General features: G+C 46.6%; 10 protein-coding genes across 10 annotated transcripts; 4 read left to right on the forward strand and 6 right to left on the reverse strand.

The window, feature by feature from the left end:
* Nucleotides 1-2,334: 2,334 nt before the first annotated feature.
* EYB26_003060 (uncharacterized protein) lies at nt 2,335-4,533 on the forward strand (the record flags this gene model as incomplete). The annotated part of the gene is made up of 1 exon (XM_054262363.1): nt 2,335-4,533. The coding sequence occupies one exon, from the start codon at nt 2,335-2,337 to the stop codon at nt 4,531-4,533; it is 2,199 nt and encodes a 732-aa protein (XP_054118338.1).
* Nucleotides 4,534-4,788: 255 nt separating this feature from the next.
* EYB26_003061 (uncharacterized protein) lies at nt 4,789-5,977 on the reverse strand (the record flags this gene model as incomplete). The annotated part of the gene is made up of 5 exons (XM_054262364.1): nt 4,789-4,861; nt 4,912-4,976; nt 5,038-5,531; nt 5,595-5,707; nt 5,808-5,977. 5 exons carry the CDS (start codon nt 5,975-5,977, stop codon nt 4,789-4,791), a joined length of 915 nt encoding a protein of 304 aa, XP_054118339.1.
* Nucleotides 5,978-7,570: 1,593 nt separating this feature from the next.
* Nucleotides 7,571-8,503, forward strand: EYB26_003062 (uncharacterized protein; the record flags this gene model as incomplete). The annotated part of the gene is made up of 1 exon (XM_054262365.1): nt 7,571-8,503. The coding sequence occupies one exon, from the start codon at nt 7,571-7,573 to the stop codon at nt 8,501-8,503; it is 933 nt and encodes a 310-aa protein (XP_054118340.1).
* A 374-nt stretch (nt 8,504-8,877) lies between these two features.
* On the reverse strand, nt 8,878-10,562 carry EYB26_003063 (uncharacterized protein; the record flags this gene model as incomplete). The annotated part of the gene is made up of 4 exons (XM_054262366.1): nt 8,878-9,209; nt 9,274-9,485; nt 9,550-10,271; nt 10,341-10,562. The coding sequence occupies 4 exons, from the start codon at nt 10,560-10,562 to the stop codon at nt 8,878-8,880; spliced, it is 1,488 nt and encodes a 495-aa protein (XP_054118341.1).
* A 906-nt stretch (nt 10,563-11,468) lies between these two features.
* Nucleotides 11,469-12,380, forward strand: EYB26_003064 (uncharacterized protein; the record flags this gene model as incomplete). The annotated part of the gene is made up of 1 exon (XM_054262367.1): nt 11,469-12,380. The coding sequence occupies one exon, from the start codon at nt 11,469-11,471 to the stop codon at nt 12,378-12,380; it is 912 nt and encodes a 303-aa protein (XP_054118342.1).
* A 121-nt stretch (nt 12,381-12,501) lies between these two features.
* Nucleotides 12,502-14,856, reverse strand: EYB26_003065 (uncharacterized protein; the record flags this gene model as incomplete). Its single annotated transcript, XM_054262368.1, has 5 exons — nt 12,502-12,845; nt 12,918-13,092; nt 13,179-13,712; nt 13,775-14,712; nt 14,775-14,856. 5 exons carry the CDS (start codon nt 14,854-14,856, stop codon nt 12,502-12,504), a joined length of 2,073 nt encoding a protein of 690 aa, XP_054118343.1.
* Nucleotides 14,857-15,203: 347 nt separating this feature from the next.
* EYB26_003066 (uncharacterized protein) lies at nt 15,204-16,154 on the reverse strand (the record flags this gene model as incomplete). The annotated part of the gene is made up of 1 exon (XM_054262369.1): nt 15,204-16,154. One exon carries the CDS (start codon nt 16,152-16,154, stop codon nt 15,204-15,206), a length of 951 nt encoding a protein of 316 aa, XP_054118344.1.
* A 2,531-nt stretch (nt 16,155-18,685) lies between these two features.
* On the reverse strand, nt 18,686-18,997 carry EYB26_003067 (uncharacterized protein; the record flags this gene model as incomplete). Its single annotated transcript, XM_054262370.1, has 1 exon — nt 18,686-18,997. The coding sequence occupies one exon, from the start codon at nt 18,995-18,997 to the stop codon at nt 18,686-18,688; it is 312 nt and encodes a 103-aa protein (XP_054118345.1).
* Nucleotides 18,998-19,968: 971 nt separating this feature from the next.
* Nucleotides 19,969-22,390, reverse strand: EYB26_003068 (uncharacterized protein; the record flags this gene model as incomplete). Its single annotated transcript, XM_054262371.1, has 6 exons — nt 19,969-20,017; nt 20,079-20,150; nt 20,203-20,672; nt 20,724-20,899; nt 20,961-21,038; nt 21,088-22,390. The coding sequence occupies 6 exons, from the start codon at nt 22,388-22,390 to the stop codon at nt 19,969-19,971; spliced, it is 2,148 nt and encodes a 715-aa protein (XP_054118346.1).
* Nucleotides 22,391-22,728: 338 nt separating this feature from the next.
* Nucleotides 22,729-24,531, forward strand: EYB26_003069 (uncharacterized protein; the record flags this gene model as incomplete). The annotated part of the gene is made up of 1 exon (XM_054262372.1): nt 22,729-24,531. One exon carries the CDS (start codon nt 22,729-22,731, stop codon nt 24,529-24,531), a length of 1,803 nt encoding a protein of 600 aa, XP_054118347.1.
* Nucleotides 24,532-25,265: the final 734 nt, after the last annotated feature.

The following is a 25,265-nucleotide window of genomic DNA, read 5'->3' on the forward strand; positions in this document are numbered from 1 at the left end:
GTACTGTGTGTCGCCTGTCTGTTGCCTTGCCGTGTGTATTTATCATAAGCCTGTGACACCACCCCGCCTATCTACCACACCCTGTTACTCTATTGCTCAGTCTCCCACCGCTCCAATGTATCGTCAGTCGACCTTCCTCTCTCAGAACAGCAGCACAAACACATCGTCAAAAAGCAGCAGCCCGAAGAACAACATGAACATGGACCTGTCCCAGTCCCAATCAAGTCTACCCCTCGCCATACCTCCGGTCGTGAACAACATTTCCAACAAATTGCGCAACAGACTCTCCTTCAAAAGTGCGCGCGCCGCATACGCAGAGCGAGAAATTCTGAAACGCGAAAACCGGGCTGCACGACCGTTGACCCAGCGCAACATGGACACTTTTCTGATTGAGCAAGATCTTCGTGATGCGCGTGTCCGCCGGGCTGAGAATTTGCACGTGTCGCAGTGGCTGCAGCAATTGCCATGAGCACTCATTCCTCCCAGTAAGTTGGGACTGACTCGCACTCACCCCTTGCTTTGCTAATTTTAGCCCGCTAGTTCGTTGTGCCATTGTTCGATTACCACCTCCGTACTCGCTGTGTATTATTCCTCGTCAAAGCTTAGAGGCGACATACACCTTTGATACGAACCACGAGAACAAGCTTCTCCCTCCCGCCGTGACCTCGCGATACACATAGTCGATCGACTATTCATTCCTCGTATTATTATTGTCCGAGTAGTCTACTGGGTCAGACGGCATTATATTGACGCCTACTTGTTATCATTAGCACACGACTGCATGCAGGATTATAGTTCTGTGCAGCTGCAACAGATTGAGAGGCTTCGATTTATTGAATACTGTTAGGGCAAGTTTACAGTTGACTTGCTTCCATTCTGCCACGCAGAGTCTTTATTCTTAGACTGAATCAATGGTCTTGATGATTTGATTGTGTTTTGGTTTGGTACATATTTATTCTTCAAAACAATAACAATAATATTTAATATTTAATATTTAATATGAGACCAAGCGCCTCATGCATCTTGATATGACAACCGTGGGCTATGGCCAAGCGTGCAGCGAAGCCGATTGTAAGCCAGCTCTCAGTAATTCGCAGGGCGAAGAGACTACTGAGTAGTACATTGGTCATGGAAGTACCAGCCCCCTTTCTCAGATGCCAGAGACCCAAGGACGTAGAGGAACGGAAGACGCCGGAAAACTCGACAAATAGCTCTGAATGTCTTGTGAAGGCTTTCTAGCCTCTCCAGCTGCTACAGCAACCCGTTCAACTCCACCGATGGTGAATGCGGCGTTAATCAAAGTGTTGAAGTGGGAGTTCTAGTCCCTTACGGCGATGCGCATCTCCTTTACTACCAGGTACGTAATAGAAGCACAGCCAAATCGTCCTGGCTGAATGCTATTTCAAATGCCGAAATCCCCACACATCTTGAAAGCATTCCTAAATACGTAGCTACTTCAGCTGCCTCTTCAGCGAATGCCAATTTCTACACTGGCTCTCGTTATCAATCCCCTTGCCCTGGCACAGCAGGGACAAGCACCAAACTTTGTATTAAGGTGCACCAAGCAAGGGGTACCAATATATTGCGTCGTCATGGGGCACCGCGCCGAATACATTGACTCCAACCCCGATTTTCCTCCGCGTTAATTTCATCTTTCTACGCTTCTAGGTGTCGCAATTACAGGCCCAGTCGGGCTATTGACATACATGACCGTCTGTCTCTTCAGGAGGCGAAGCGATCTTTCACTCGTTCTCCAGTTGACAACAATCGTTTACTTGCTCCCCTGGACGTGTATCTGCTACTCGCACATCCGGTTTCGACGAGGCCTAAGCGCTGCTAACATTGGCATAAATAAGAAAGTATGGGATAAAATGTAATTTCATTCACTTTTTTTTTGAAGCTACCTGTATCTAGTGCATTATTCAGTGTCATCAAGAAGATTTATCTGTAGTTCTGTATTGTCGCTGAATAAATACAGTAACCTTAACCCTGTGACATTTAGGCACCTCCGGGATACTCAATTATCCAGTCCGATTACTTGGTCTGGACATAAGTGGTGCATAAAACATAGCCAACCCATAGCTATATCTTACACTTGTAAGGGCTCAGCTCATCTATCCACCATAAAGATAGCAAAGCTGCCGATAGAAATGAACACAACAAAAAAGGTTGCCATCATTGGTAAGTGTGTCTGTCCATTGGCAAGCTACCCCGCTACGAATTTTTCACTGTTGTTATTCTTTACTTCCACGACCTCATACATCCAATATAAAAGATGAAAGACTATACTTAAAAAAGGAAATCTAATTAGGGGCCGGTCCTTCGGGCCTTGTCATGGCCAAAACACTTTTACACAACTATCCAAAAGGCTACTTTGAGCCCATCGTATTCGACTCCAAGCCCACCGTCGGCGGGATATGGGCTGTAACCAGACCAGATGGCAGCAGCACTTCTAAGAATCTAGGACCGTCTGACTTTGTGGATTGTTTTATGCGCACAAATTTGAGTCGGTTTACTGTTTCGTTTTCGGATCATTCTTGGAATGAAGAAAACCAAAGTAATGAAGGAAATGAGGAAGATATGTTTCCGCAGGCGTGGAAGGTTGGGGAGTATTTGAAGAGTTATGCAAATCGGTTCTTGCCACGAGAGGCGTTGAGATTGTCTAGTCGCGTGCGGAGCACGCGGCGGAATCAGAATGACAATGATAATACTCCTATGATGGGAAAGTGGACGGTCGAATGGACCGATCAACGCCACACCGATGGAGAGAAGCATCTCTCAGAATCATTCGATTATCTTGTTGTTGCATCTGGATATTTCAGTCGTCCTTATATCCCATCCATTACCGGTCTGGACGAGTTCCCCAAGGACAGGATCATACATAGCTCCTCACTGAGATCAAACAGTCAAATCCTGGATAGTCTCGGGGAAGATGATGGCAAGATCCTAGTAGTCGGTGGTAGCATGTCCGGTGCCGAAGCTGCAACTTCAATCGCCTTGGATTTATCATCTACAAGAAAAGACTCGAAGACAACCAGATCCGTACATCACATCACCACCCGCCCATTCTGGGCTGTCCCGACTTACCTTCCTGCAAACGACCAACCAGGCTCCTTCCTACCGCTGGATATAGTAATGTACGACCTTGCCCGAAGGCCACCGGGAGATATTCAATATGCCTTGGGCCCAGTGACAACCGAAAGAGCGAATATGGTTCATGCATATTTTGAGTCGTTGATTGGATCAGACCAATCTGATATGGCAGAAAGGCTGGCACTTAGAGCAAAAAGTGAGGACAGAAATAGTGCGCCCTGGGTAGCTGTTACGGATTATTATCCAGGGTTTGTGCGTTGTGGTGATATTGTGCCTACTCTGGGACGAGTATCGGCAGCTCATTGGACAACTGCAGAAGCAGAAACGAAAGGAGTTGTCGAGATTGAACAGAATGATGGAAATACGGTGAAACTCGACAATGTCGCTGCAATCGTATTTGCAACGGGCTTCACACCGTTCGAATCTCTTTTCTTTCTGCCAGATGACGTCTTGCGAACATTGGAATACACCGAAAATGACACCGTCTTCCCTATTGTACTGGATGAAAAGAGCGTTCGGAACCCTGACATTCCCGACCTGGGTTTCGTCGGCATGTATCGCGGTCCTTATTGGGGTGTCATGGAAATGCAGGCGCGAAGTCTGGCTCGACAATGGAGTGGTCATATTGACACCAACAACGATACTACCAAAGTCAAATATCTAAGGACAGCTTCATCATCACGCGCTCAGTTTCCCATGGGCGATTATGTCGGGTTAATGGAAACGTTTGCACGAGAGCTGCAGATTCCGCGCAAGCCAATTCAAGATAATATCACCGAGAGAACTGGGGCTGTGATTCCTGCAAGATACTGTATGCCTACAAACACGGACGTGAATAGTAACAACAACAGCAGCAGCAGCAGCAGCAACAACATGATCAACTCCTTACAGAACCTGCTCTTGGACCCAACCGAACTGTCCTCAGCCCACAAAGAACGACAGCGAGGATTTTCAAAGGCGATATTGAGAGCTTTGCATGGTCACTGGCGATATGAACGAGAGATATTACCGGAAACGACAACCATGACGGGTCAAGCATCGATTCATCTCCAAAAAGCCTCTTACAACGAAGATGCCGGCTTTACGACGGAGTTTGTATACGAGGAAGACTCTAGTACGATGCAGCAGGACGACCCACAAGTTACCTTTCGAATTTCGGAAGAAGATGGAGGGATTTATACATCAAGACAGGACGCTACAGTCGGCAGATTCATATTCGTCAATGTTGAGACAATCAATGACGATGATAGCAATGCACCATATCAATACCGCCATTTTGCAAAGGAGTTTGATATGACGTCGTCTGATATTGAGAGAAAGTACATCTTCAATTTGAAAGGTGTGACTATAACTTCATGGGTAACAAAGGTTGAGGATAAACGAACAAACACGGCCACCGTTACAATATATAGTCGACAAACGGACTCATCTGCAATATAAATTCAATTCAAATGTCAATATAACTCCTCGAAGAATATAAGAATATATTCATATAACATATCCATGATAGGAAAATTCGTAAGATTGAAATGCGAAGCGAAGCCAGTAGTTTTTATATTGAAAAAAAAAAGGAAGCACAGAAAGGATGAATATCCGTCACCCGCCATGTCATGTTTATCGCTGCATAGATCTGTTTTGTTTGAGTCGTTGAAATCTTCTGTGATCGTTTCTCTCGCTCGGAGGAGGTTGTATTGTTTAGTAGACTTTCTTCTTCTCGTCGACGCTGAATTGACCGGGGCCCATGTTGACGAGGAGGAGGAGACCACCACTGTTGAGGTTAGTTGCAATTTAAAAACAGAGGGGAAAGAGTGAACGTACACAATGGACAAAACCTGGAAAAAGTCGTACTTGGCAAAGTCCTTGTTGGGATGATGGGGTTTGAGCTAAAGAAAAAAAAAATTTCAGTAAATGACTGGAAAGCACCGAGAGACAGAGGAGAAATACCGTCCAGAAGTTGTTGACCAACACGTTGAACACACTCAACAAGATGACCAAGATCACAGCGCTCATCTTGGCCTTGAAACCAACAACGACCATCACACAAGCAACGAATCCAATCAGACTGACCAGCACGCGCCAGAAAGTCCATTTGCCAGCAAGAATAAACCCAATGAAGAGCAAGATCAACAGCACCCGGCCAGCGAGTTGCACGTACATCTTGCGATCCTTCTCGTCGAGCTGCGGCAGACCAGCGGGCATGTACTTCTTACGCACCCATGAATCGGAAATGACGAGCAACAAACCGCCAATAACGCTGAGGTTGCGGAGGAAGAAATTGATGTCGAAGAGGAGACCGTATCCGAGAGCTTGCGTGACGACCACACCTAACAATCCACCTACTGCGTATTCACTGTGCCTGCGGGCGATGACCATGACTGAAGCGGAGAGCATGACGAGGACATTGAGGATGAGGAAGAGATGCGTGATACCCCAGGGGACTGTTTATTATGCCATTAGCTTGATTGATTCCGGGGCCCAGCTGTGAGATAGATTGTGCGTACTGTGACGGTAATCCCGGAGAAACATGAGTTGATCGCCCCATTGCGTGACGATACGGAGTGAATCCTCGAGGAAGGTAACGACGATGAGAAAACGGCCAATGGCAGGAATATATCTAGAAAAGGTTGAAAAACACGTAAATCAGATTTGTTTTTTTTTTTTTTTGGGGCCTCGACTTGGACCTCCGGCGGGACGCAACGTCAACAACAACATACGGTTTGATGGGATCGGAGAGAGTATCCAACCAGTCCTCGATTTTACTGGTTTGCTCACGAATTGTCTCCAATGGACTAGGGTCGCTGGTAGCGTCTTGTCTGCCTGGGCCGGCAGCAAAGGGACTCTGGTGGCCGAGATTGTAGCCCGCAGTACCGCGTATTTGCGCCATGATGTAAGTGTTTGCGAGGTGTTTGTTTTGGTGAGAACAGCGGCTCAGGAAACGACTAAATGAGAGAAGGAAAAGAGGAATGAGAGGTAAAAAGAGTACACAATGGTAGATCTTAGAAAGAATGTCGCATCATATGTTTGCAAGGGCAAGAATGGGTTCCTTGGTCAAGATATGTAAGGACGGCGAGCGGCATTGGGAAAGAGGCCACGATGCCCTTTTCTTAGCTAAGGTTGCGGCATGACGGGATCGCTGTTTAGTGCTCCACTGCGTACATCTCAAGAATCTTTATTTCTCTCTACTGTTTATTTCTTGATGATGGCCTCTGTTATGATATTTTGATACTGGGAAATCAATCATATTATATATCCACACTACGTATGCCAGGAGTACTGCCCTCATTCTATTCACATCATTCGAGCATGACTTCCAGCTTCAGCAACTTGAGACTACTCAAGAAGCAAAGTCAAAAAGATCATACTACGATAGATGTAACATCAAATAACACTCGATCAAGCGTTAGCCAGGCCCACTGAAATCACTAGCCAACCACTAGACGGTCTGATGAATCTGATATGACACCGCACGTAACTCGGACTCAAGTGCTGTTGTTAGGTGGTGGTACACTACGGAGTAATTCCTCAATAAAGACTCACTCGGCATGATCGGGTCATGGCTGGCCAGTAGTAGTGACCAATGCAAAGTATTTACCTCGGACAATATCTTTTGGGAAAGATCCTTTGTTTTTACCTCAATCTGCATTAGACGTGAATATGACAGCACTCAAATCGACGGCTGTGAAGACCGAGGCGGATATCAATGGCCGATCACGTGAGACAGTATTAGCCCTAACCCTACGACGGTCTTCTTTGGGCCTGATTCGGATTAATGTTGATCCAGTATCCTTGACATGTTGACATCGTAATCCAGCAACCAGATAGTTAACTTAGTTATGTGTCTATGTCCTGTAGTCTCAGCTTCGTCGTTCATAATGCTCATGTCATCTAAATCACTTTCCGCATGATGTCGTGGAACTCGTTGCGCAGTTGAATATTCGTGAAGTGCCCTGATTTGGGAACAATGATAACCTCAGAGCCATCTGCGTTCTCCGCAAGCTGTCGTGATTCTTCCGGCACCGTGCCGTCAAGCTCACCGGATCTAACTAATTCAAGACGTATAGTGATACAGGTATCCGAATTCTCATCTGCGGCATCTTTCGGTTGCCCACGGGCCAACTCTCATGTATGGTAATTTCTTACATGAACCGTATCGGTGTATTGATAAGCTATCGCCGTGAGATAGGAGATTAAGGCTATTCTTTGGTTTTGTACGGAGTATGTGCTGAGCAGAGTCTTTGATAGGGAAAGTCTACGATTGGAAGATCTATCCCACATAGGTAGGTAAGGAGACTCCAGTGTCAAGTGGCTTTCATACACCTATCGCTGCGAATGCATTGAATTGTGCTCGCTAGAGCTTAAGCCAGAGCCTTGTTTTGAATTGGAGCTGTCACCAACGTTTTAATATCATACGACACGAACCTAAAGCCTTGGTTGGGAATTAATCTGCGGTCATTGATAGGGCACAGAAACCCCCATAATGTTCTATCTTGATCCGCCTGTCCGGTTGACTGCCAAAGCATTCGCCTCCTTGCCAGACAAATGGGCTATACCTCAGGAAACCGGATGGGCCAACCACATCCTCGGCGGCAAAATCATTAGCAGCTTCTTAGAAGGTCCATGTTTCGACTCAGCAGGAAATATATATGTGGTCGATATACCGTTCGGAAGAATATTTCGCATTGCTCCTGATAAGACCTGGTCTCTTTTTGCGGAATACGATGGTTGGCCGAACGGCTTGAAAATCACGTCTGATGGACGGATTTTGGTAGCAGATCATCGTCAAGGGTTAGTTGAGATCACTGACTCGGGGAAAGCTCTTGTATTGGTCTCCGGGTATAGAGGTGAAAGGTTTCGAGGACTCAATGACCTTACTATCGGACCGAATGGTTGGATCTACTTTACCGATCAAGGACAATCAGGACTTCAAGAGCCCGGTGGTTATGTCTATCGATATCACCTAAATTCGAAAATACTTGAGAGGGTCCTCTCTAACATCCCCAGCCCTAATGGGCTCGTCCTGAGCATCGACACTACACGTTTGTTTGTCGCGGTGACGCGCGCCAATGCAATATGGCGTGTACCCTTTGTTCTTGATGGCGGAGTCAGCAAAGTTGGAGTATTTCTCAATCTTTCCGGGGGTGGAGGCCCCGACGGTCTCGCAGTTGATGCAGAAGGGGGTTTGATTGTTGCGCAACCGGGCTTGGGAGTCCTGCGTTTCGACGCAGCAGGTGTGTTGACACACTTTGTCCAGCTTCCACGGAACTCTGCTCCTTCTAATATTGCCTTTGATCCTCATGAGAGGCATCGAATGGTAATCACTGATAGTGCAAATGGTATCATCTACGAAGTGATTATGCCAGTCCCAGGCTATCTTTTGGAACAGCTGACTCGGATCCATTCCACATTATAATACTATAATTATTATATTATTGCCCAGCTTTTTTTAAATTGCCCGTGGAATGAGTGTATAGATGAGGAGAATAGCCTGGTAGAGGACAGACCGGCTATTGCTCGTGCGAGCAGGGGTCCAAAAATTCAAGTTATTGAGATAGTACCTGCGCAATCTGACATGTTGCTAACATTAGTCTGTTATGGATGTTCAAATATCTATAAGTAAACATATATCTCTCGGATTTATACACATGATCCATGTTGCCAGTGAATATGACTAAATTGTGCAAAAAATCCATATCGCGGTCAACAACTAGCAGAATGGCTCAAAAGTTATGGTAATAGCACCATGTACAGATTCTCTTTAATAGCAGTCATGTGTTGATATTTCCTTTACAATCCATATTCAAAGGAAAGTCCTCTGTCATCATCGAAACCATTAGTAGTAGCACCCTCTTCCCTAAGTTTCTTCTTTTGAGCAATGCGGCGTCGAAGAATAAACCAACTGGCAAGGTAAAGACATGCGGCAATCACTTCTAGGCCTGCGGATGTGGCATTGCCCTTAACGTATCGCGGACCATCTTGGGTTGGGTATAGTTGCGACGAAACAAGCATCGACAGGTTTCCGATAGAGTAGAAATAGGGCAGGGCAAATGCACGTTTGGAATCGGGCGATATGTTTGTTCCCACCCATGCAACGACCAAGGTAGAGATAGGGTAAACACCTGGATAATTTCGATTATGAGTCTTTGACATTTAAAGGATGATTAAGGACGGAGTAGTTCTTACCCAAAACCAAAATAAACATTCCCGCGTATCCTGCATGGGGGTTGGATGATCCTACGCAAATCAGATAGCCAACGATGACCGGAACGCAGCATCCAACAAGGAATGGTGTTCGGCGGTTGAATTTGTCCGAGAAGTAGCAGCAGGTGACGAGAGATATCGCACCCACGACATAGACTGGGATTGTCATGTAATTGACTTTCAAAGCGGCAAATCTAGAGAGAGAAAGAGCGTATCAGCAACTGTTTCAATTACTCATCATGCAAAATTTATACTAACCCAAGACCAGCGATAATAGTAGGCAGGAAAACTCCAAATCCAGTGATAGCGACGGATGATGTAAAGAAGGCAATGCCGCAGACGTAAATAAATGGATCTTTCAGTGACATCTTGATCCATTTCTTGTCAAGGATATCCTTGCCACGGAATGTCTCATCGCGCTTCTTCCGGAGACGCATAGTCTCCTTCTCCTCTTCACTGAGGAACCAAGCTGTCTCCGGCGAATGGGGCAGAATGCACCACCCAATACCACCCACAACGAATGTGACGCAAAATTCGACAATGAAAAGCCATCGCCAGGCAGCAATACCTCTACGCTCTCCCATTTGCTGGACTGCATAAGCGAAGAGACCACCAAATGCACCGGATGTACAATTGGCAAGGTTGGTCATCATGACACGCTTGCCCGCAAGGCGCTGAGGATATATGGTCGCGAACAAGTAGGCGAAACTAGGAGACACGCCGGCTTCACAGGCACCTAGTAACATCCGGACGGCAATGGCTTGACCGTATGTCTTTACGAATGCTGTCGCTAGCGTGACGCAACTCCAGAGCAAGAGGGCGGTTCCGAGTGCTCTGTTCGCTCCAAAGCGTTTCACGGCGAGAACCCAGGGAACTTCGAAAATGATGAAGGAGACACTGAGCAACGTGGTGATGTTGCCAAACATGCCACCATGTAGTCCAATATCTTGGTCGAAACCGAAAACACGGGCGTTTCCAAGCTATGAGACTAGGTTAGTACGTCACAATTTCTGGTTTTCAGGGAAGGGCAAGTAGAGATTTCTTCTTACATTACTCCGGTCGAGAGATGACAAAACAAGAAACGTAAATGCCACTGGGACAAGCCATATATCAAACTTCCTAAGAGCGGCCTTCTCTCTTTCAGGATCAATGAAGATGATCTCTTCGTTCTCTGAGGGTAGAGCAAGGTCTCCGGCAGTTGATCCTTCCACGCTGATGGAAACATCTTTGGGATCAGAAGACTTCATCCCTTCCACGCCGATAGTAGACATGTTTCGTAGACAGTTTTGGCCCTCAATCATTCAAAACAAAATAGAGTCGATTTAGGAAACTGTGTAGATTGTCTGGAATGCCTCGATGCCGCTCTGATTTATGCAGCAACGAGAGATGATGGCTAGTTTTTGTAGGCTTCGAGGGCTAAAACCAAAGGCCTGATATCAGACAATCGACGAATATGGGCGGACGTGGACCCCCTAGCAACCGATTCATCTAAGTATTGTATTGAAACTTTCCTTAACGTTTCGAATGACTGGAACGTTGAGAGAGTCTGTGAGTGGAGCATGTAGAACCTAGACCTTGGGTTATATCTCTCAGCGATAGGCATTCTTGCACGTCCTCCCTACGTATTGTCAGTACAGAATAAAGCCCATGTGGCAGGCTTCCTCGGAAGCACCTATCATTGCGATAATTAGCTAGGAGCGTCAAGATGACCACCTATCGTGGAGGAATTCTTGGTTGGGTTTTGCGTTTAGACTCGGCGATTTGTGTAAAAACGCCTAGTCGCCAGGCGATAAGGTTAAGATAAGCCCTTATCCGCCTGTACAGTACCCGAAGTCAGGGAGGGACTCAGGGTTCGTTCTTCTCTCCACACGCTATGGCATTTGAGAACTTTCTCATGAACACCACTTTATCTGTGTCAGAAACACCTATCAGGCCATCAAGCTTTCTGGTAGAGCTGTCTGTATGCGGAGTCCTACTTGCAATGACTAATACACATGGAGGTGGGCTATACGGAGAATAGGTGTATTTTTCCGATACAAAATTACTCCACGATGGCTAACAGCCATCTATTGCCTTTTATTTTATAATTCTAGGTCTGAAAAAACTATTTGATCACTGAAAAGTAGATCTACTGCATTTCAATTGCTCTACACACTTCAGTTTGAGAATTCTTCAAGATGACGCGCTTCCATGTGACCGCAACCGGTCATAGTCTAAACTACCTCCCTGAATACATCGCTACCAGGCACGGTTTCTTCAAAGAGTTAGGACTGGAGGTCTCCGTTACTGTACCCCAGCCTTGGGATTTGGTCCTCGACAAACTCGCCGATGGCACCGCCGACGCTGCGCTCGGCGGCATCTGGGTCCCGTCCATGTACCGCAACACGGTCAAAGAGTACACAGCCTTTGCACAAGTCTCAAACCGATGTCCCCTCGCTTTGGTCAAGCGCGGTGATTCAACGGACTTCAACGTGGCCGAAATTCGCGGAAAGACTGTTCTCATGAAATCCGGCAACGGAGCTAGCGTGGGACTCTTTTTCAAGATGCTATTGAAAGAGAACGGTGTCGATCCGAAATCCGTCGATTACATTCAAGACCTGGATGGTGTTATGTTATCTAAACTTTTCCAAGGTGGAATGGGAGACTATTTTGTGATAGACAACGTTTCGGCCCGGATCATGGTCGAGAAGAACCCGAAGCTTTCGCTCGCGATGGAGATGGTGAAGGATGGAGGCGAGATCCCCTGGAGCGTGTACTACCGCGAGACGGCTACGATAACACCAGAAGTTCTTGATGCTCAGAAGAGATTTTGCATTGGCTTGGACAAGGCTATCAAATGGATACTTGAGCATGACGCCGAAACCTTCAAGGAGGAGCTTGCAGAGCTCTTTCCCGCTGCTCCTGTTGATATCCTTGTCGACCTGACGAATAACTATCGTCGCCATAACATGTGGACAACTCCCTCAGTTTCACGTGTGGGATATGAGCGTTGGCAGCTTGGTATAGCAGATGGACGACTGGTCAAGGACCCATTTCCCTACGAGACGATTGTGAACGACGGACCAGCGTCGGCCGCAAGATCGACTTGAGCTAGAAACAAGAACAAACAAATATCTGTTAAAGCTGCAAAATAGGGCAAATCGCTTTCACGGAGGGTTTTGTATATACATATATATATAGATAGATTTCATAAAACCATGATTGTTCAAGCTAGAAAGAATCAGGGATATTGTTCGTACTTCCACCTTCTAATAGCTGCGCCATCCATTCATCTGCGTCCCAGTCATCTACTAGAGTTGGCATCGGTACCAGATTCTCACTTGCGATGCGTTCTGCTAAGCTCTCCACTTCCCCAAGCATTCTCTCGTGCTCTCTTGCTGGTAGACTCCCTGATCGAATCATTTCATGCAGCGCGTCTTTTCCAGATTCGTAGGTGGCAAAGTCATCTGGGTGTACAGAAAAGCTATGAGGATGACGTGCGTGGATTGCCATGGCTAGGGACATAACCATCAAGCTGGAGAAGAGATGCATGTTCTCCATAAATCCTCGTCGTACTAGAAACACGTTGTTTCTCAGAAAACTGCCATTGGCTAAAGATCGCATAACAGCTAAAGCATTTAACTCACCTAAAAGACCGCAAGACTTAAGAAGAACCAACAAACGCACATTTGTCCGAGCAGATTGAAGACATGTGTCTTCCATCTTCCTAAGAACCGTTTGCGATGTGTCTGACCCTTCTTTACCGGAGAATATGCGGGCTATTTGCCTAAGTAGAAGGGGTCGGAGTAAGAGGACCATGCACTATAAGCAAGTTGTTAATTTCCGAGTTTAATCTTCCGATAAAAAATGAACTTTCTATATAGAGAGGAGGGACTGTTGTTTCATACCTGGTTATACCGAATATGCAGGTTGCAGAATGATCGTATATAGGGCATATGGGTTGAATTGGGCAAACGAGTATCCGTAGCTAATATCAAATGAGCCGGCAACTTCCCTTTCCACATTTCAAGTCTTTGCATTGCAGGAAACATTATAGTTTCAAAATCGTCTTCGCTATCCCGGCCAACCTGGGACAAATTTGTTGCATTGACATCTTGGATAATAGTTAGCTGGGCTCGAGCAGTCAAGAGATCTGGGTCACAGAACTCCGTCACATCTTCGGGCGGAAGTCCATGTTGTGATGGGTAGTCGATATCAATTTGATCGATCTGTAGATTCGGGAGGAGACCCATTTGTGTGCTTGACATTCTGTCAATACAGAATGTTGACCACCATAGGCGTTTGAGGTGTTCACGCTCGACAGGAGTGCGATCTTCAGACGACGATTTTTTGTGAAGTTGCAACACATTACACATCCTGGAACTGACTCCGGCATACATATACGCAGTCCTCTGTCTGTTCAGGGAGTATGAGTAGAGTGCCTACCAAATTCCCCGTGGTCAGACAATTAGTCCAAAAGTTAAGATGAAGAGTTGACACTAACAATCAAGTTGAAAACTTCAATATGTTCTGCCGAGATTTCTTCATACGGCACCTTTAAGAGCTTGAGTGCTTGCTCAAAGAAGTCCATACCTGGTGGTAACTGAACCGAGCTACTGAGACTTGATGCCGTTGTATCGTCGTTTCCAGTAAACTGTTGGTCCACGCCTAATCCAGGATCAGTCGAAATCTCTATAGCGCCAGTTTCGCCGTTAAGAGCTTCGCTCAAGGCAAAGACAACGAGCAACTGACAAAGCCAAATGCGGTCTCTCGACTCTGGTGAATTCGGAGTTTTGTACGTGGCTTCTAAACGCTCACGAAAGCTGCGCACTCGGAACCAATGCCAATCGTAACCAGTGTAGGTTGTGTACTGCTCCATTAACCACATTGCGTATGAATAAGGAGGTAATTTGAAGGTGCATTTTGGATCTTTGTGGACGTGGATGTTAGTGGACCATATATTACTGTCAAAAGCAAGGACAATACGATATTGGATGTGCATACGTAGTGTATCAAAACTCAGTGCAATATACTCATATGCACGAACTTTCGATAGTCCGGGCTTGTTGTTGTCGCCTGGTGGACCAGCACCTTCCAATAAGGAGTTGGAAGGTGATCCCGATGGCGACTGAGACTTCTGAATCTCTCTTAGCTTCGAGACGAAAAGTTCTGCAGTAGAATTCTCCACTAGAGGAGCAGATGATGAACTCGCAGATGTGTGAGCTAGTTTTGCTGGACTTCCACCATGAAGTCTCTCGGTTTGCGATGAGACAGTATCACAAGGATCCAGGCCAAGGTGACCAGATGCAGATACAACTTGCTTCTGACCTATCGCTGCCTTCCGAAGTTGATTCAAGTAGCTTTCACGAACGGTCACTTTGCGGTCGGGAGTTGCATATGTGCATGATGCATTTGCAAAGGCACAATTGCGACAGGGGTTCCCTGTCATCACCAATCAGCCCTGGGCTCTGCTGAAACGAAATATAATGATACGCATGTACTACCTTTGGAGCATTTTACTTTTTGCCTGTGGCATCGATGACAGGCATTTCCTCTGTATTCACGGGGCTCACGCTTCGGTGGCATCTTCAGACCGTATCTCGGTGGTTACTATACGACCAGTTGCTATGGCAGTGTAGATGGAAAGGAGAATTGGGGATTACGATAGGAGATTTGGTGGTGAAATGCCGAAAACTGGCCCTTATCTCCTTATCTAGGTTTGCTTGTTCGCGGGGCAAAGTACGCGACTCTAAGCCCTAATGACTACAACGCAACTCAAGAAATGATTGGATCGCATTCTTGTACTTGTAATTTATAGTTTAACACCATTTAGATTCATGATAGTGACCTATCTAGTGCGCATCGCGTCAATCGGAAACAGAGTCCACATGTGGTGTATATATGTCTCGCTATCCTGCCATCTAGTCAAGTCTCTAGAGACTTGATGCTGCATCGAGGTTCCATGTATCTTCAGGAGCAAAGAGCCGGGCAAAGTGTGCCGCAATGTCACTCCGCTTAGCTACCCACGCACCATCAAACTTGCTCACATATTCCAGAAATCGAATGAGAGATGCCACACGTCCGGGGCGCATAATACGAGCGTGTAATCCAATCGACATCATAGTACCACTTTCGGATGACTCGCGATACAACACATCAAAGGCGTCTTTCAAATAGTCGAAGAAATCAGTAGACCCTGTGTATCCTGGACCGGATTGGCCACCCCAGAAACGTGCATCATTGGTGTCCACAGCATAAGGGAGAATCAACATGGGCCGGCCAGACACATCGGCAAAATGAGGACGGTCATCGCAGGTAGTGGCTGAATCGTACAGCAAGCCCTCTTCTGCCATGATGCGACGGCTGTTGCCTGTAGTAGGTGGCCTGGGAAACGCGCCCAGGATCCTTTTCCCGGTGAGCTCCAGGGTCTGGTCAATAGAACGACGAAGATCCGCTCTTTCCATTTCCTCAGTAAGGTTCAGACGGCTGATAGACCTCGTTCCATGGGATACAATATCACAATTTTCTGTTTTCAATTTCTCTGCAAATGCGGGATTCACCAGTAAAGCCTCTGATGATAGAAAAACGCTGTACGGAACATCAAACTCCTTAAAGATACGTAGAAGTCGCCAGATTCCAACCCTAGTACCGTACTCGTATTCACCCTCTTGCATAAGGTCTCGCTCACTCGCCGGCAGTGGACTCCTCACCCATGTACGAGAGTCTCGTGCACCGTCTCCCAGCAAAGGACTTCTCTCTGTCCCCTCCTCATAGTTGATGGCAAAGTTGATGGCCACTTTTTTGCCGCCTGGCCAAGTGAATTTCGGAGGATTCGCGCCATATCCGACGAAATCGCGTGGACGAACTGTATTGACACTTGCCATAGTTGATCAAGTTTGTATATCTAGTCAGTTCCACAAAGTTCAGTCATACTGCCATATCAAGATTCGCTCGGCGATCCTTACCTGCCGATTTCAGATCAATTTCTGTGATATTGCCAGATGGAAAAATTTGAAGTAAATGTTGTAAGCAGATTGATGAGGCTATCGGAATTGAATAACTATTTATGAGGGAGATAGGATTCTGCAAGACAATCTCTGTATCGGCAATTTGTACAAATCTCCGAGAGTATCATGTAGGCTTTGCACCCTGTATCCACTGTACGGCACCCAGTAATTGAAATGCTCAATTTTTGTTGAACTAGCGGGCCTAAGTCATCAAATTTGGAAATATTGAACTTGATTAAACATGGGACGGCCCATTCAACATGTCCACACTAGTCGGCACCTCTCGTTGGGATATCGTTGGATGCTATCCAAAAATTTATCGGTGATACAAGAAATTTTATAATATTGGACTTGAAAAGGAAATTCATATCCTCGTTTACCTGAGCTTCCGTTACATTCATGAATTAGATCCTGGAAAGCGCACATGAATGAAGGAAACAGTGATCAAATAGCACAGATCAAGAACCATTGTTGATGTGTCTCGCCGCAATTCTTGGCCAATGAGGTATATGGCAATCCTTGTGAAAAGCACTGCTTTCCTAGCGTAATGTGCGTAGGTCGGTCGCTGGCATGATTGTCTAGTGGTGGTTGCATCACACTCATCAGTCGGCTTGCACAGCCTTGGGCGATGTTAGGCACCGGACCTCAATCGACTCGGCTCCTACTTCTAGAACTGTTCTTCGAGGTCGCGATCCATCAAGTCAATCCAATTTGCTGATTTCATAGATACAATGAACTGAAGCTATCGAGTGACGTGTGGGAGACGCATCAGAATGTTCGATTATCTGATTTGATCCAACAACGAATCTCCCGATTCTGACAACATCGTCAACCTATCTTTCCTCCCCGTCGTATTCCTCCCTTATTGACCGAGTCCTCTGACTTCCATCGACTCAATCTGGTTAGAATGAATCTTTCGACACGAAGCAGATTCTAAAAGAGACAGGCTACCATTTGCAGAATTACAGAGGAAAAACAAGGCACTACTTGAGAATGGATCGTATTCTGCAGTCCAAGCCCCCGGACAGATCGAGAATTGTTGTCAAACCCACTATATCCGAGGACTTGTCTGGGAAAAATGACTCCAATGTTGCCAAGCTGCAATATCTTCAGAAGAAGCATGAAAAGCTGAGCGGGTTGCATGCTCACCATGACATATCGCTGCTTTCAAGAAGTCTACGGCGCAACCACATTCTGAGCCAGAAAATGGGACCTGAAAGTCAATCGAGTGCAACAAATCTCTATCAGCAACCATCTACAAGCCCAACAGCACGCTTGAATGTCTGGTACTGCTGTTCGTGTGGCTTCGGCCCATGCTCTGCCTTAATCGACAACGACTGCCCACAGTGCAATAGCCTTCGTTGCAGCACATGCAAGATCTCAGAAATATAAAACCACTAAGACTAACCACTTCCGAGTCATTACGAAGAACACCAGAGATCAATTTCCGTCTATCTCGAAGCATTTACCATTATTCGTTTCAATACAAACACACATAATATCAATCCATCACCAATGTGACGGTTGGACTCTGTATGGCTTCGTGCCTGGCTTTGTGGAAGTTCCCGTCATGTCAATGAGTTCTGCGGGATGCGCCCTTTATCTTTGTATCTAGATATTCACTAAGGAAGGAGATGTCCGGGATATTCCAAGCTAGGGATTACGTATGGCAGTTCTTTATAAGAAGCCAGATCCCCAGCTTGATTCCTGATCTCTCTTTACTCCTTCCTCATGCTTAGTTTTCTCGTCGTACAGCTACCCAATAGAATATTGGCTTGAGCACCTTCACAACCAAGATTATTCAATCTCCTACAGCAACATCTGGCGAGGGCATCTTTAGTATTGACACCCACTCAAATAGCCATCGTTATGTCTTGGAATTAGCCATCAACACTCCACTGTCAGCCCTTCAATCGGGATTACCAATTTCAGCTGAGCTTACCGGAGTAGGAACGGCTGCCGGGGCATCGCATGATGGAGCATGGCCAGCACCAAAATCTAGACATGATCCCTGAGCTAATCAGAAGGGATTGGTTCGCACGCCGTTTCTACTCTCAATCACAATTGGTGACGCGGGTGCTGAACAGAATTCCACTTGTTCGGGGGCCAGTTGAAGGCGTGGATTGTACAGAACCCTAACACTATTGACCTGATCAAATTCCTAGGGCTTCAGCGTCTACATTTAGCGAAACTACAAGACGGTTGAGCAGAAAAAATAGTTAAATTGAGCCTGAAAGCCTCTAAAAAGTGCATATCATAAGTAACTGTCAACATTCCCTATAACGATCGTCAGTCTTCAGGCGATAAAAAGAAGTTACAGCTACAATTTTGACCATGATATTGAGCAGAGAACTTTATTGCAATGTATCATACAAACGCATCACTTAACCAGAAACCCGACCAAAGAATCAAGCACCGCCCTCTCTCTTCGCGTATTCATCCTCAATATTCTCCTCATACAACCGATCGGCCTCATCCTTGGTCAACTGGCGAGCACTAGGCGCATTTCCCGAAGGCATGGCAGTAGGCTGTTCTGAGTGCGGGGCAGAAACAATACCGTCACTCGAGGCGCCGATGCGTGTGCGAGTGCCTATTTCATTTTGCTGGAGGTAGTTGATGGCTTCGAGGGAGGCGGCGCCTGCGCTGCCTGTTGAGCGGACTTCGGTCGGGTTTTGGGAGGCGGGTTCTTTGTCGGAGGGGGAGGCGAAGCTGACGGGCATTGTGGGCGTGATAAGAAGTGTAGGAGGAAGTTGAGCAGTTTGACTAGTATTTATTGTGGCTTGATGAAATAGAACGATGGAGAGTGTACGATAAATCTGTTTGAATGAGGGTGAAGATGAGGCCTCAGTATCAGTTATATATATGGTGCCTGAAGTGGCGTTTCGAATCCGTGGCAAAGACGTCACTTCCCAGCAGACCTCTCGTGAGCTGGTGGCGCTCCACGCTGAATACTCCGCACACAAGCACTCACTAGGTAGCTCCCTAGGGTTATTGAGTCTTAATTAATGTACAGTAACTACCGCATTTGAGCAAAGGTACAGTGGTTATGCTACGAAAATGCCAACGCAATCTCTTCTCCAACACCCAGCATATAGCCGAGCCTTGATGAAAAGAAAAGTACCACAAAGTGGAAGGTGCCAAAGAATACGCCTGCCAATGACCCGAAGGCCGTTGGACAAACTGTTCCTCCGCGCTGTGCAATGCAGGGACCAATCTGTGGTGAACCGCCTTCATGATCGCAGTCACCCAAACAAGGTAAGTATGAAGAAAAGAAAGAAGAAGAAAAATCCTAAAGATGTCGGGGGGGAAGAGCTGCTTATATAGACGCCGGGACGGCCGCTAGTGCTGTTTTGGGCTAGCTAAGCGAGGGAGTGATCTTGCGGTTCGCGGCTTGTGATTGGCTGCATTCCAGATCGAGGGCTAGGCAGCAGCTGTTTGCTTGGTTTGCACCTTGTTTGCACGTTTGGTCTGTTTGCACTGTTTGGTTACTCGTTTCGTTGCCTGCGCTCCGTACTCTTTCAGGTCAGATCAGAAAACAAACACTCATTATTGACGGAGGATGCTATGATGCTAATGCTAAGATATCTATGGACTCGCTATTTAATGTAGTCGTCATTATTATGTGCAAACATTCATCAAAATGGTAGAACTATCGATTGAGTCCAGCAATCAGCCACAAACTACTTCCCGTCTATTCCGTACTACTCAGTGCGAGACAAGCATCAACCGCCAGTCCGACTCTGTAATCAAGTCAGTCATCTATTTCTTAACGTGGAATGCTCTCAAAACGTGACAACATACCTCCCTTCTTTCATCCGGACAACATCGTCAATGATATCTTTATCTAAATTCGGAAACATGCCTGATAATGTCCTGCAACCATGTTAGCATGGAATCGACCACAAGTTGAACTTCGGTTACTTACTCTACCACGTCTCTATGCTCCACTCGTTGTATCCTGCGAGCCTCCGCTGCTTCTGCGCTGGCTTGCCGAGCCGCTGCTTCTTGAGCATCAATACGCTCGGGGGCAGGTCCCCGCTCGGGCAATGGTGGTGTATTTGCGCTGCTTTGTTGAGTTCTTCTGTCGGGTTCTGAATCCTCTGAGAAGATTCGTCCTATTGATGACAATGGTTTCTGAATTGACCGGAGCAATCCTGCAACAGGGGCATTTTCGCCCTCATTTGTCGTCGTAGGCCCGGCATCCCGTCTTTGGGAATGTCTTTCAGCATCTGCCGATGGGCGCGGAGTAACCTGGGTGCTCGACGTTTCTGATTCAGCTTTCATATTCTCCTGCGCAATCGCAGACACTGCAGCCTCTACATTCTTCTCAAACTCCTCGTCACTAACAGTTAGACTCGTCCGGTCAAGAGTCTCTATGAATTGAATGGCGCCAGACTATACTAGTCAGATTTGCAGTCGGTTGCTATAATGACCAATGTTGCTTACCAAAGAAGAGAGGTAATAACCTGCTTCGCCCCCAAGTTTATCTTGATTCCGGAAGCGTAAAATATATTGTACGTTTGAAACGAGATGTTCAGGGTTCGCTTTCAGAACAACGTAGATCAGGATGGGGACGAACGAATCTGCCGAGGTATCGGGATTCTTGGAATGCTTCAACAGCCCTGGATTGCCAAGATGAGCAATTGAGTCCCTTTGCAGCAGTAAAATGAGAATAATACTTACCAAAAATAACCTTACAACAATTCAAAATGCAAATAACCTTGTCTCGTGGGGCTCTGTAACCCTTGATTTTGCTCAGTTCTATAATGACAGTTAGTCTTGAGTTTCAACGCGAATTTGCAAATCGTACCTTGCTGTGCAAGATTGATGAATCGACGGCCATTGTTACCCAGTGGCGGGATGTCTAAATGCTCCGGTCGTATCCAGCTATAGATCCGTATCTTCTGCGCCAAAATCTCATCGCGCTCAACGTCCTCCTGATGCTGGCCCCGTCGACCTGGTCCATGGATTCTTTCCAGTTCTCTCCGTTTACTTCTGCTCGCACTTTGTGGCACAGGTGGAGGAGGTGGGATGGCTGGCGAAAAGGTCTGACTGTACAGCCTGTTCATAACCAATTTCTCCATCCCTTCCTTAGCATTATCGAACTCTGCGTCTGAAACGTGCCTCCAAACCTCACATTGGGCCATTTTATTCGTTATGAAAGCTAAGAAGTCGCTAATGATCTTCACTTGTTCATGTACCAGCCATTGTTTCTTACCAAACTCCGTCAAGAATGAACGCAGGAACTTGGCGACTGGGTCGGCGGTTCGGTGGCGCAACTGCTCAAGGAAACGATGGAAATCAAACGGTTGGTCTGGTTCTGGCTCAGGGGGTGGCAGCCCTGTTCTCGACGACGTCGACTGTGGGGTTCCGGGCACATCAGCTCCGGCATTTGGTGCGGACTTTGGAACGATAATAGGTGATGGTACGGAAGATGGGCCAGAGGATGTCGGGAAATTGCTTGCGATCTGTGGAAGTGGCTCGAGGCTCGATTTGCGCTGTGGGAATTGGCTCTGTTGGCCCATGAAATGTTCGGCAAGCTCTAAACGCGGAGACATAATTTCTGTCTCGTTGGGCCCTTTCATTTCGTCCGAGAATTGTTCCATTATGCTCTGTATCTCCGACTGATCGTCATCGTTGACTTCGCCACCTTTCTGTCTATCTTCGAGCTGCTCATCTTGAGGCACGCTCGGGAGTTCTTTCTCGGTATATTCGGACGGTAACCCCAAAGGGGAACGAGGTGCTTGAGGGGTCTTTGGGGTAGGATCGATGTATGCGTCGTCTTTCAGTGGAGGTGGAGGCGGTGCGTCAATTTGAGTTTGAACGCTGAGACTATCTGGTTTCTTCACGGATAGTGATAACTCTTGTAATCGCTCAGGGTTGGCATCGTGTGTGCTTGCGCTGCTCTTGGTTGCTGGCTCGTCCATGGGAGATGGGTCGATATGTAGGAGCTCTGGCTCACCGGTCTCCTGTTCTGCCATATTGGCGGCGTTCTCAGATCCAGTATTATCGAGGCTTGTGGTTATTGGGTCTTGTTTATTGGCATGACTTGCATCTTTGAGCTTGGCATCATCGTCCGATATTGAAGACCGACGTTGATCGGAGGTGGACATGGAGCTTCCCCGCCTCAAGCAGTTCAAGATTACTCCTGAGGTTGTCGCAAGATTAGTTCAAGTGTTGGTGCAGCATGCTGTTTCAGTGTTAAATGGTAAACCCAGAAGAGTCTGAGCTAGGACAGCTCGGAACGGACAAATATCCACAGAAATATCTCGTTCAGAAATGGAATCGTTATTTAAGGCGCCATCCCATCCACTTGGGCTCCCATCCCGCAATCTGCGGCTTGCTTATCATTCTGCCGCCATATTCCGCCTCTGTGCATTCCAGATAAACAATTTCACTTTCTTTCTTTTTGTCGATCTCGATGCTTCTTCCTTTTAACCAGTGAGCTGTTATGTGCGGTATATTCTTCTCTTTGAGTGCATCCGAGCATGTGTTGCCTCAAGTAAAGACCACGACATGGCTTCGAAACCGAGGACCTGATAATTACTATACTCATCTAGTGAAGCTAGAAAGTCCCCGTGGCGCTGAAGTGTCGACAACCACTCCAGAGACCATATATCTTACATTTATTTCATCGGTTCTTGCATTGCGAGGCGATCACGTCACTAGCCAGCCGCTTGTGGATACGAAGAGTAATTCTGTCCTCTGCTGGAACGGCGAAGCATGGAAAGTCAACGGCGAGCTCGTTGATGGGAATGATACAGAACTAGTTTTTCAAAAGTTCATTGAAGCTATCCAATACCACCATGATGCTGGTGAATTGGAAGCAGAAGATAAATCCGTTGATAGACTAACAAACATCATCAGCAACATTACAGGACCATTTTCCTTTGTGTTCTACGATGGAGTTCATCGCAGATTATATTTCAGCCGAGATTGTCTTGGAAGGAGGTCTTTGCTTCATGGTCAAGACGACTATGGAAAGCTCAGGATATGCAGTGTCTGTGATGGATCGCCAGGGGCTGCTTTTGATGAGGTGGAGACTGACGGACTGCATATGATTGACCTTTCTCGAATTTTGCTTTCAACCGACACGCCTGATGGCACACCCAAAATATTTTATCAGGTGGAGGTGATTCCATGGTCATATGGCTCAGTGGAAGCACCACTATTGAAAAACCCAGTCGCTCCGATGCATCGAACATTGCCGAGCACAGATCCACCGTCTTTATCTTTATCCTCTCCGTGTGTACAGGCACTGGAACAAGAGCTTCGTCAATCAGTAGAAATCCGCGTTCGAAATATACCACAATTAGGACGCGGGTCTCCTGGAGCTGATGCCAAGGTTGCGGTGCTATTTTCTGGCGGTTTGGACTGCACGTTACTCGCCAGGCTTTCCCACGACGCGCTTCCAAAGGACGAGAGTATTGACTTGATCAATGTCGCTTTTGAGAACCCTCGTGTTGCAGCCGCTTTGAAGGCCAAGCACGAAAAAGAGAACGGCAAAGAACAAATGCCATCTATCTATGAAAGCTGCCCAGATCGTATCACAGGTCGGGCTGGGCATGCCGAACTACAAAAAGCTTGTCCGGATCGCGTCTGGCGATTCGTCGCTGTCGACGTACCGTTTCAAGAATTTACTGCACATCGAGATGAGGTCATTCAGCTTATGCGACCACACAATACCGAGATGGATCTATCTATTGCTTGTGCTTTGTACTTTGCATCTAGAGGGCAAGGTACTGTGGCTACCAGCGATAGTAGCGATACAACTACAATATATACAACAACAGCAAGAGTCTTGCTCTCTGGCTTGGGTGCAGATGAACTTTTCGCTGGCTATGGACGCCACGGAATCGCTTTTGCTCGCAAAGGATTTCAAGGTCTCATTGATGAAATCGATCTAGACGTTGGTCGTCTCGGTAAACGAAACCTCGGCCGTGATGACCGCGTCATATCGAACTGGGGACGCGAAGCTCGTTTCCCATTCCTTGACGAGGAGTTTGTATCCTGGACCACACAGACACCTGTCTGGGAACGGTGTGGGTTCGGCACAGCGAAAGCAGAACCCGTACCAAACAATGAGTTTGACCGGATTGCAGAAAGCCTTGATTCTGAAAAGAAAGCCCTTCGCTTGCTGGCGTTGAAACTGGGCATGGTACAGACGGCGCAGGAGAAAAAACGAGCTATTCAATTTGGCTCTAGAACAGCTAAGATGGAAAGTGGTAGGAGTAAAGGAACTCAAACAATTTAGACCATTTTCTCTGCCCTGGGTTGTTTTACATTTGTTTCGATAGTTCTACAAGCCTGAAAACCAGGCTTCTATTTCAGCGGTGATGACAACCAAAGAGACAGATACTTATGAGAGTCTCATCCCTTGCTCTTATCTCTTTACTACTTTCTGGTGTCTTTTAGTGCAACTATTCCCTCTATTCACAGACCAGGTCGAATCACGCTCTCAGTAACGCCTTTCTTTGTTTCTCTTTCAGTCTCAGTGCGAGTAATTGAATTATGCATCACAATCAGTGGAGCGAATTCATTGTTTATTGCACGCAATGAGATGGAGAAAGTGACAAAGAAAGGTATGCGCGATGTGTGGTCTCACCATGCTTGGTATTGTAATAGAGGAATAAGAAGAATAGGTACGAAAGACAAAGGGAAACGTTAAGAATGGACATGGCTTGGGTGATTACGATCGAAAAGACTCGGTGATCTCTTAAAGGCAAATCTGAGCTGAGAATACATTCAATGTAGGCGTATATTGTAATTGAGCTATTGGACAGAGCTTGAGTCTCTTGCATCTGGCCCTTTGTCCCTACAATAGATGGATGCATGCGTTGGCACTGGCATATTGATAACAATGATTGAACCACACCGCCGAATCGCCGACACCTTCCAAGATTAGCCCTAACTCTGATAAGCTCGCCGTCAACAGTTGCCCGATGTAGTTAAAACTCGACTGACTCGGTTTCCGAATTCGACACGCAA

The sequence above is a fragment of the Talaromyces marneffei genome, chromosome 2 (genome assembly GCF_009556855.1).
Source record: "Talaromyces marneffei chromosome 2, complete sequence".
In the NCBI taxonomy this organism is placed as follows: Eukaryota; Fungi; Ascomycota; class Eurotiomycetes; order Eurotiales; family Trichocomaceae; genus Talaromyces; species Talaromyces marneffei.